Genomic DNA, 11,320 nt, shown 5'->3' on the forward strand with positions numbered 1-11,320 from the left:
AAACTTTGAATTAGGCACTTTAGTTGTCAGGGTGCGTGAAGGAGGGACGAGGAGAGCGGATGCAAATGCGAGTGTATTTATTATACAGATAACAAAAGACAAAAATAAACAAATAAACGGAAACTAAACTGAAAACAAGAAACATGAGACACAGAGACGCAACCACAACAGGCTAACAAAGCACAAGAACCGACACGAGGGAAAGGGAGCACGGACTATAAATAGTGTAACACACACGGGAAACAGAGAACACCTGGGGCTAAGGGGCGGAGTTACAAATGATACACAGGTGAGGGCAAGAAACACTGAGGAGCACGGATCACGTGGGAGACACACTCACAGGCACAAGCAGAGACAGGCACAGAAAAAGGTAAATAAACACAGAAACACGAGAACAGACAGGGACCACATGACAGAACCCACCCCTTAACGCGCAACTCCTGGGGCGCGAAAAAACAAACCCCCAGGAGCCGGTCAGGAGAGGGTGGAAACCAAAAAACAAAACAAAACACAAGACTAGAACAGAGGACACCCGAGAGGAGACTGAACAGAAAACGGGGACTGGACATTACTGGGCAAAGGGACCGGAACGAAAACAGTAATGGGGACAGAAACAAACACGGTGACGGGGACTGGAACAGAAAAACCACGAGTGACAGAGACTGGAACATAGACAGAGACGGGAACCATGACAGGCAGAGACAGGGGTACGAGAAACATAGATGGGTACCCAGGGCTGGACAAAGTCTGTGGGGGTAGCCTGGGTACACCACGGGAGGCAAAGTCAGGGGGCCTCGGAGCAGGCCTGGAAAGGCGGGGCCTGGGAGTGGGCGTGGCGGCGGGAGCCACGGGCACAGGGGTAGGTGCAGAGGCCGCTGGTCCGCCGGTGAAATCCGGCGCGGAGAGCGCTGGTCCGCCGGTGAAGTCCGGCGCGGGGAGCGCTGGGTCGCCGGTGAAGTCCGGCGCGGGGAGCGCTGGGTCGCCGGTGAAGTCCGGCGCGGGGAGCGCTGGGTCGCCGGTGAAGTCCGGCGCGGGGAGCGCTGGTCCGCCGGTGAAGTCCGGCGCGGGGAGCGCTGGTCCGCCGGTGAAGTCCGGCGCGGGGAGCGCTGGTCCGCCGTTGAAGTCCGGCGCGGGGAGCGCTGGTCCGCCGGTGAAGTCCGGCGCGGGGAGCGCTGGTCCGCCGGTGAAGTCCGGCGCGGGGAGCGCTGGTCCGCCGGTGAAGTCCGGCGCGGGGAGCGCTGGTCCGCCGGTGAAGTCCGGCGCGGGGAGCGCTGGGTCGCCGGTGAAGTCCGGCGCGGGGAGCGCTGGTCCGCCGGTGAAGTCCGGCGCGGGGAGCGCTGGTCCGCCGGTGAAGTCCGGCGCGGGAAGCGCTGGTCCGCCGGTGAAGTCCGGCTCGGAGGGCGCTGGGTCGCCGGTCAGGAACCAGGGCGGACAAAGGCATGCGGGAGGCAGGACTGCCCCTGGAGGCAACGGCAGACGGGCTGGTGTAGGGAGGTAATCTCCCTCCTCCTCCTCCGAGCTGGACGCAGGTGTGAGGAAGTCTACATAGTCCCAGAAATAAGACTCCTCACAACCTGCGTCCCTGCCAACACGGTGCGCCCCCCCAAAAAGTGCTCCCCCCTTGAGAGGGTCCTCCTCGGGCGAGCGGGAGCGCTGAGAACGCCGCTGCCGTCTTTTCCTCCTCCGGCGCCGGCTAGCTGAGGAGTTGAGAGGAGGCTGCTCCTCCAGCACGCCGCGAGAAAGGGAGGTGCGGCGGATCGCCAATCTGGAACCCAGGTAGACGCCACTCGCTGCATCCATAGTTTGGTCGGTTCTTCTGTCAGGGTGCGTGAAGGAGGGACGAGGAGAGCGGATGCAAATGCGAGTGTATTTATTATACAGATAACAAAAGACAAAAATAAACAAATAAACGGAAACTAAACTGAAAACAAGAAACATGAGACACAGAGACGCAACCACAACAGGCTAACAAAGCACAAGAACCGACACGAGGGAAAGGGAGCACGGACTATAAATAGTGTAACACACACGGGAAACAGAGAACACCTGGGGCTAAGGGGCGGAGTTACAAATGATACACAGGTGAGGGCAAGAAACACTGAGGAGCACGGATCACGTGGGAGACACACTCACAGGCACAAGCAGAGACAGGCACAGAAAAAGGTAAATAAACACAGAAACACGAGAACAGACAGGGACCACATGACATTAGTCAACATCACGGATTCAATTGTCATTTTTGATATGCTTTTAAAAAATAATGTAGTTAGACGGTGCAGGTAAACTCCGTCCGGCAGAAGATACAGGAGCATCCGAGCCTCCACTACTAGACTCTGCAACAGCTTCATCCACCAGGCAGTCAGACTTCTCAACGCACAGAGACAGAACTGAACCCCACCCCACCCACCACTCACCCACCACACTCACGCAAACCTGAACTGACCCCCCCCCTTTACACTCACAAAGACTGAGCTTCACACACACACTCACACTCAGCACACAGAGGCTGACATGACTTTATTCCTATCAGCAATATTTGCTGCACTCTTAAAAACTATAAACTCTACCTCAGTAACTGCTGTGATTATATATGTTCTATATGTTACAGTATGTCACACATCTCTGCACCTTATCCTCACTATACACTTTATTATACCGTATCGGTACTGCACTGTCCTGTCTTTAGATCATCAGGAACTGCTCAGTTAGAGCCGCCTAAAGTAAAAACTAAACACGGAGAGGCAGCGTTTAGCTACTACGCTGCTCTTAAATGGAACCAGTTAACAGAGAGCATTAGAAGAGCTCCAACACTAAACATGTTTAAATCTAGACTGAAAACCTACATGTTTGATCAGGCTTTCAGCTCAGCTTAAAACACTGCAGCTCCGCCCACTTTTATTCTGTAACGGCACTTTTATATCATGTTTTATTCATGCTTTATTCTTATTAATTCCTTGTTGTTCTTTTACATGTTTTTAATTTAATCCTCTTTGTTTTAATCATGTTTTAATCAATCATGCTTTATTCTTATTTTAGTTTTTATTTCCATTTTTACTGTTAATCTTTTACATGTTTTTTTTTTATTTGATTTCTCTGTGTATTTTCTAACTTGTAAAGCACTTTGAATGACCGTTGTGTATGAAAGGTGCTATATAAATAAACTTGCCTTGCCTTGCCTTGCCTTGCCTTTAAATTGTCTCGTCTTTTGTATTTATTGTATTTATTGTTATTTAGTGTTATAATTTTATAATTTTATGTTGCACTGTCGTCACTCCTGCACTTTATGTTGTCTATTGCTTGTTGTTCTATGTTGCACCATGGTTCCGGAGGAACGTAATTTCACTACACTGTGTACCTGTACTCAGATGTAATGACAATAAAAGCCTCTTGACTTGACTTGACTCTTTAATATTTAAGACAAGTTTGTTTAATTTAAACCAGGTTGCATAAGCAGCTAAATCAGTATTTGCATCCTTAATTAATGAATTAAAATTTGAATGGCAATTTATTAGAGTTACATCATCTGCAAACTTTATTGGGGGAAAATATGAAATATTAGACAAATCATTAATATAAATAAGAAATAATAATGCTCCCAGAATAGAACCCTGTGGGACACCACAAAGCAATTCAGCTTTACTAGAGTAGACGCCATCTATAAAGACAAACTTAATTAACATGTATTTTTTTCTAGTGCAGAGGTTATTTTGTCAGAGCCATAAAAGTAGAATGATGTTTCCGAAAACCATACTGATGTTTATAAAAAACTGAATTAGAATCTAGATGAAAGACTATTCTTTTTATGTATTATTTTTTCTAATTTCTTTGAAAAACATGGCAAAATTGATATAGGTCTATAATTGTTAAAACAACATGGATCATCTGCTTTAAACATTGGAGTAACGATGGCAAATTTTTAATCTGCTGGCACAATGCCAGTTCTCAAAGAGAATGAAAAAATATAAGCTAGTGGCTGCAATATTTCATGCTTTAACTGTTTAACAAGAAATGCAGAAATATTGTCATGACCAGCTGAAGATATTATTAATTCATCAATTATATCACTTATTTCTTGGTTATCAACAGACGTAAAAGAAGATATCACAGGAAATGTTCTGGTTATAAAGTCCAGTGGGTTACCATTACAATTCCGAATACTGTTAACTATTTCACAACCAATATTTACAAAAAAACAGTTATATTTATTAGCAATATCAGATGGATTGTTGAAATAATTTTGTATGGTACCTCTATAGCAGCCTTTTCTCTCTGTAGCAACTGATTTATTACTTTCCATGTTGTTTTAGTATCTTGTGAATGAGTCTTTATTTTTTCACTGAAGTATTTCTTCTTTGCAGATCTAAAAGAATGAGTATACTTATTTCTATAGGTTTTGTAAATACACTTTTCTAGAGAAAACTAAATGTCTGGATAGAGTAGTAACCAATGTCTCAGTAATTTCCAATTCCATTAAGGAATAACCTGTTTTAAGCATTTTATTCTTTTACTGTTTCCTAGGAGGTCAAAATCCTTACCTGAGAATCCTACAGCATTTCACAATAAGAAATACCTGCTGATGAATGTGAGAACTCTCTTTGAGGATGGATAGCATATATAACATCTACTTTTCTCAATCTCTGAAATAAACACAGCCAACATGCTCTAAAAACATGGGCTAGATGGGTTTCAAGTTTTATAGTTTTTACTGAGACTAAGTTGGACTCCCAAAATGAACCTCGTCATTACAGCCAACCTTAATTTCACATGGGCTCCATTTAAGGGGCGTGCCCATATCTAACCCCTCCTGATCTGATAATTGACTCTGGTTGGAACCCATTCATGAGGCCAATATAACACCCATAGTAAAAAGTTCCCAGTTGGATGGTTCTAAGTTTGGAAATACTGGAGCACAACCTTGAGAATCTGACTACAATCTACAACTGTTGCCAGATAAACCATGTCTTTGACGTAATATGGCTCAGATTTAATCATTTATATTAAATTAATCTATACAAGGTATCTGTAGCATTAAAGAGGTGCACTAAGAGTACATTCCTAGTCCTGATACATGTGAGAGAGAAGTTTTCAGGGTAATATTTAATCTAAATCTAATTAAATCTAAATATAACTTTTAATACCCATGTAGAAAACTCTTCCTAAATTTATCTGAAACTTTGTTAAATGTGTGTTTGATCTGATTGGACTCGTGTTTACTGTTATCAGCAGCAGTAAAGACAGAAGACAGAAGTGAAACCAGACCCCCCTCCAACCAGTGGAGCTCAGATCTGCATGAACAGTCCTGATTGGTCCTCTTTCTCCCAGAATAGAGCAGAACTTTCAGCAGATGTTCAGCTTCATTCAGCCAAACTCACTCAAGCACAACACAAACAGCACTGCACTGAAGCTGCAGCTAAACACACTCTCTACCAACACTGATCATCAGCATTCATTACAATACAACACACACAGTGTCCAAAATCCAGCTTTATTTCAGCACAGCAAAAGTATGGGGACAGCTACAGCACACTGACCAGAGTAAAGACACAAATATCAGCACTGTGTAGAATTTACACTCTATTGGAGATGCAGGTGGAAGCAGCTCTATGTTCACTTCTATCTTGGAGCTGCTAGCCTTCACACTCGCTCTTCCTCAACCTGATTGGCTGAACCGCGTTGTCGTGGGAGACGTTGCAGATAAACTCCTCCCCCTTTTCCCAGAGTGCTTTGCTGAGTGTCAGGGTGCTGCTGCGGCTGTAGCGGCCGTTCTTCTCTTCTTCTGCACTGGTCAGAACCCCGTCCTTCACCTCTGAGCCGTCCACCGTCCAGCTGACCAGCGCCCCCTGTGGAGAGTAGCCAGACAGCAGGCAGAGCAGAGAGGCGGAGCCCTCAGACAGCTGCAGAGAGGAGGGGCGGAGCAGAGACACGGAGGGCTTCACCGTGGGACCGGCTGGAGAGAGAACACACACACACACACACACACACTGTTTAGAACAGACATGGTCCCAAATCAGCTTTACCTACCTACACCCCCCATGTAGTATAAGGGGTATAAGGGTATAAGGCTTGATGGTGGGACCCCCAAACTCCAGTATAGTGAGATTAAAGTCACTAAGTAACAAAGATCCATTTAGAAAGCACTAATAGTGAGTCCACAGCGTAATCAGACTGCATTAGATTTAGTGCACTCCCAGATCTATTCACTAACTCCAATAGTCCAACTGTGTCCAACACTGGAACGCTCAGTGAGTGTATTCTGGAAATGATCTCAACTCCAATAGAGACACAACTGGAAGCTCTGCAGCAGCACCAATGCTCTCCAGCACTGGAGAACATCTTCACTTTATTATCAACATCTTCAAATAATCAACATCACGTCTTTACAGCAAAAAAAAACTTTAGAGCAAAGTTAGTTTCAAAGTCATTTTTAGATTTATTCATATTTAACCCATCATGAATTGTTATATATTTTTATAATATTTAAAAACAAACCAATATGTTAGACAAATTTATAAGACAATTTATATAAGCTGTTAAGTTCTACTAATCTGCTTTTTAGGTTTCTTATTAATTTGAAGGTCCAGAAAGCTAAATCACACGTAAAACAATGTCCATCAGTTTATGTTTAATAGAAACAATAACATTGATGGATATTTGCAATGAGTAAATGCTTTGGTCTTATTTTAGCTACAACGGAATAAATAATTTTTTATCAATAAATTAAAAAATGACTCACTACAAGGTATTAGATTAGTAATAAACATAATGATTTTTAGAATAATAATAATATAGAATAGTTTCCTCTTTATAAAAAGGGCTGAAAAGTTGTTCCTAATAATTTTCATTTAATTTTAAAATGTGTCTAATAGTGTCACTGCATTTTAAATAACTGCATTACATACAACCTGATTTATCCATCATGATTTATGAAGTAGTAACCATGTATATTTATATTACATTAACTGTAAATAGTAAAAGACCTTTTTAAATGTATAAATATTATAAAACCCTGAAACATTATATTGAGGACACACAGGGCTGGAGAGTGAATATAGAGTATAGAATCTATAAAAATCCAATGCCACCACTATATATAGTAATTATAATCTAAATTAATTCATCAACTCAAATATCATTACTTATTTATTTAATAGAAACATTTATACATAGTTTATGTACAGTAGTGTGATACTTTAGGCTAAAGAACATGTACATTAATGATAATTGTAAATATAATACTTATATAAGCAGTATTGTTATTATTATAAAATATTCAGAACTGATGTACAACAACTGTATATACAACTATATTGTACACATAGTGTCTCCCATTCTCCTTTATTATATCTATTATCTGTACTTGCTGTAAAATTGGGAAGAGAGTAACGTAATTTCAATTCTCTGTATGTCCTGTACATATGCAGTACTGACAATAAAACTACTTGACTTGACTTGAATTCCAGATATGTTCACCATATTTCTTTAGGATGAAGTTTCAGCTGATATGGGTCTTATAAAATGTTACTAATATACTATTTAATTATTTCTAGCTCCAGTTACATTAATTACATTATATCATGATTCTGTCATTATAATTTATATATATATTTAATTGTACATGTTTTAAAAACTAGCATCATTATAAAATCTTCCTGAATTCTGGATTTTTCTTGTTAAAATGTAAAATAGAGACTTACTTATAGTGAGTTTAGTTCCTCCGCCGAAAGTGTACCACAGTGATACATTCCAATGAAGCCGTCGTACAAAAACCTCTGTTACACTCCAGTGATGAACCACACACACACACACACTCACACACACACACACACACACACACACACACACACTCACACACACACACACACACACACTCAGTCCTCTGGATGTGTATCAGATGTATCCAGTCAGAATCTGGGTGTATAAAATGGTGTGAGTGTAATATTGTTCTGTAATATTTAGAGTGTTTTCTTTGTTGTGTTTTAGGTTCAGGAGGGGTTCTAGATATTTCCATAGAGAGGTTCCACTTTGCATTATCAGCCCATGCTTCAGTGCTCTGCTAGTGTTTATAGTCCTGTGAGTTTAACACTTCATGACTGAGAGCTGCTGCCCAGCAACTTCACCCACAGCAACCATGACTTTCTTCTCCATCTTCATCTGGACTCTCACTCTCTGGACTGGAGGTAAATATCAGGGGTTAAATATTAACAGTCACATTAACCCCTTTATTATCACTGAGTTTAGATGTGTGTGAACGGGTGAATCCAGTGTGTTCTAATATATTAAATGTGTTTTTGTTCTTTTTTCTACTTTTTCTTCTTTTTAGAGTCTTTTGGGGAAATCATAATGACTCAGTCTCCAAATTCTCAGCTTGTGACTCCAGGACAGACTGTTACCATCAGCTGCAGATCCAGTCAGAACATTTATAGTTGGTTAGCCTGGTATCTTCAGAAATCTGGAGAAGCTCCTAAACTGCTGGTCTATCGTGCTTCTACTCGTCAGTCTGGTGTTTCTGATCGTTTTACTGGGAGTGGATCTGGATCTGAATATTCTCTACAGATCTCTGGAGTTCAGGCTGGAGATGCAGGAGATTATTACTGTCAGCAGTATAGCAGCGGGATCACACAGTGTTAGAGCGTCGTACAAAAACCTCCCTCAGCTGTAGAGGAAGTGCTCAGACTCAGAAACACACACTGATCTGAGATCAGCTGATAAAGCTGCACTCAGCTGAGCTCATCAACTCCAGAACTCTACAGTAGTGAACATTTCTCTCTCTTTAGGGAGTTTTCCTCACTGTGGAACAGAGATTTCACCACTAGATGGAACATCTCACTAGTAGCAGTGAAGCAGCAGCAGATACACACTCTTAGGAGATCACACACACTCTCCAGAGACTGGGATTAAAAATTTCAGATCATTTTTGGAAGAAATGAACGACGTGAGCTCCAGAACAAAACTGTAAAGTACCATGCAGACTGTTCTCAGCAACAAGTCCAAAATTCAGGTTCAGTCATGGTATGGAGGTGCATCACTACACTTCTGTGATGCAGCATTAATGCAGAAATAATACAAAACCACATTAAAATACATGACTGTGGAAGAACAGCGTACAGATACTGGACTGTCCTGCCTGCAGTCCTGATCTGTATCCAGTAGTGATGTGTTTACAGGAAGAATAAAACAGAATTATACTTATTATACTTAGTACTAAAGTACTAAAATACTGTATCTGTATCTACTGGAATATTATTTTTACTTCACTACTGTACTTAAGTACTAAAATACTGTATCTGCACTCTATTGGGGTATTATTTTTACTTCACTACTGTACTTAAGTACTACAGTTTTTCACGATTGCTAAAATCCTTTTTTCCAATCTGTAGTCACAAAACTCTAAACACAGTAAATCAGTGTTTCTTGGGCTATACCATTAACACAATTAATGTTGTTTTTACAGAAAATTCAGTCATTTATCATGCTTCTACAATGCTTACATTTTCTGTACACACAAGGTTACCCAATAACACAATTCTGGATAATTTTTCTCTTATTTACAAATGCTTGCAAACAGCAAGTCAAAACTGAAAACCTAAAAATCAGGTGAAAAGCTCATACTGTCATACAAACTTTTACACATTTACACATTTTACACATCAGATCACTGAAATAAAAGGCAGCTGATTCCAATCCCAGTTAGAGACACAAGCAGCTGCTGTCAGTGACAGGAACACATAAAAACAGGGCTTTATTTTGAATGAGTTTGGTCAGTGTGGGCACAGGAGCAGGCAGAGGAAAGAGGAAAGAAAAGAGGAAAGAGGAATCATGTCTGGACAAGGAAGAGGAAGAGTTGGGCCGAGGCGAGGGAGAGGAGTAAGAATGCATGGTGGTGTTCAACAAAGGGTAAGAACTACTGTCACTGATGAAATTAGAGCCTCCATCATAGACCATCTGATGAACCACGGCCAATCACTGAGGGAGGCTGGTGAAAGAGTGCAGCCCAACCTCAGACGCTCAACTGTGTCTTCCATTATTCAGACATTTAGATAAACTAATAGGTAAAGAATACGTTTTACAAGTATATTCCTACTGATGCTATCTTACAGTAACTGCATGCACCGGCCCCACTGCTAATATATATGATGTATTTTTGTTCTTTTACTGTAAAAGATGCAGCGTCTGCCTCCCTCTGGGGGAAGGGGAAACTCCTCAGTGAAGTGCGTACGCATAAAAAGAGGGCAGAAATGTGCGTAAGCAACATCTCACACAAGAATTGTGAGAAAGAAATACTTGGCGTGAAAATGAGCGTACATTTATGCAAGGTTTGAGGCATGCGTATGCCTTCAAAAGTGTGCGGAGAGAGCGGGAATTAGTGGCATCATGTGGTAAAGTAGGGAATTGTAAGTAAATGCGCAAGCTTTTCTTCCTTCCCCATCTTAGATACCACATAAATCAAAATTAACAAAGGAAGATTAAGCATTACTTGTTTCAATATTTTTTTTCTGCATGTATAGTTAAAATTATTTCTATATCTTATTCTGTATTATATGTATATGTAGTGTTAATTTTCCACTAACTTGTATATTTCACTTTGTAGTTTATTTCAGTTTTATTTGTATTATTTGTTTTATCTCACAGTTGTAAAATCTAAAGGTGCTATATATATATATATATATATATATATATATATATATATATATATGTGTGTCATGGCTGGACAGGACTCAGACACGCGCTGATGCAGATAAAACGTGACTTTATTAAATAAAGTAGCAGACAAAGGGATAGTCAGACAGAAATATATCAACAGGGGCGAACAACAGCAGAAGGAATACAACATACCAGAGTAGAAACAGTCCAGAGGTCAAACACAGGCAGGCAATATCAGAGGGCAGGCAAAAATCAGAGTCGGTGAACAAAGCAAGGTCAAAAAACAAGAGATACAAAAATAGGCAAAAGAAACGCGTTGTATGAGGAAAAATACCATCAGTACTCGGCGGAGCACAGGTGCAAAATGAGTCCCTTTTATAGGCCATGAGGCCTAGTATTCTGGGGACCGACTTCCTGGTAGAAGCATGTGATGTGTCATGTGATCATGAGTCAGTGTAGTTTCAGTGTGAGGTGCATCCTGGGCTGCAGATTGCAGGTAGAGCTGATTGTGGGAGAGACAGAAGCGCCTACAGCGCCAGGTGTGACTATATATATATATGTATATATATATACATATATATATATATATATACAGTTGAGGACGATATTATTAGCCCCCTATGAAATTTTAAGTCTCCTCAAGATTCTGGCAAGATCCTTTTTAGCAGAGCAAGGCAGT

General features: G+C 41.2%; 1 long non-coding RNA gene and 1 gene segment (V, D, J or C); one reads left to right on the forward strand and one right to left on the reverse strand.

Moving 5' to 3' along the window:
• Positions 1–5,471: 5,471 nt before the first annotated feature.
• LOC125788923 (uncharacterized) lies at positions 5,472–7,786 on the reverse strand. Its single transcript, XR_007429881.1, has 2 exons — positions 7,695–7,786; positions 5,472–5,947 (listed from the first exon to the last, which is right to left on the reverse strand). It is a non-coding gene; the product is annotated as an uncharacterized LOC125788923 (long non-coding RNA).
• Positions 7,787–8,086: 300 nt separating this feature from the next.
• On the forward strand, positions 8,087–9,253 carry LOC125788920 (Ig kappa chain V region 3381-like). The segment is given in 2 exon segments: positions 8,087–8,177; positions 8,321–9,253. Coding segments are annotated over 2 exon segments (399 nt in total).
• Positions 9,254–11,320: the final 2,067 nt, after the last annotated feature.

This window comes from Astyanax mexicanus, unplaced genomic scaffold (genome assembly GCF_023375975.1).
Source record: "Astyanax mexicanus isolate ESR-SI-001 unplaced genomic scaffold, AstMex3_surface scaffold_31, whole genome shotgun sequence".
NCBI lineage: Eukaryota > Metazoa > Chordata > Actinopteri > Characiformes > Acestrorhamphidae > Astyanax > Astyanax mexicanus.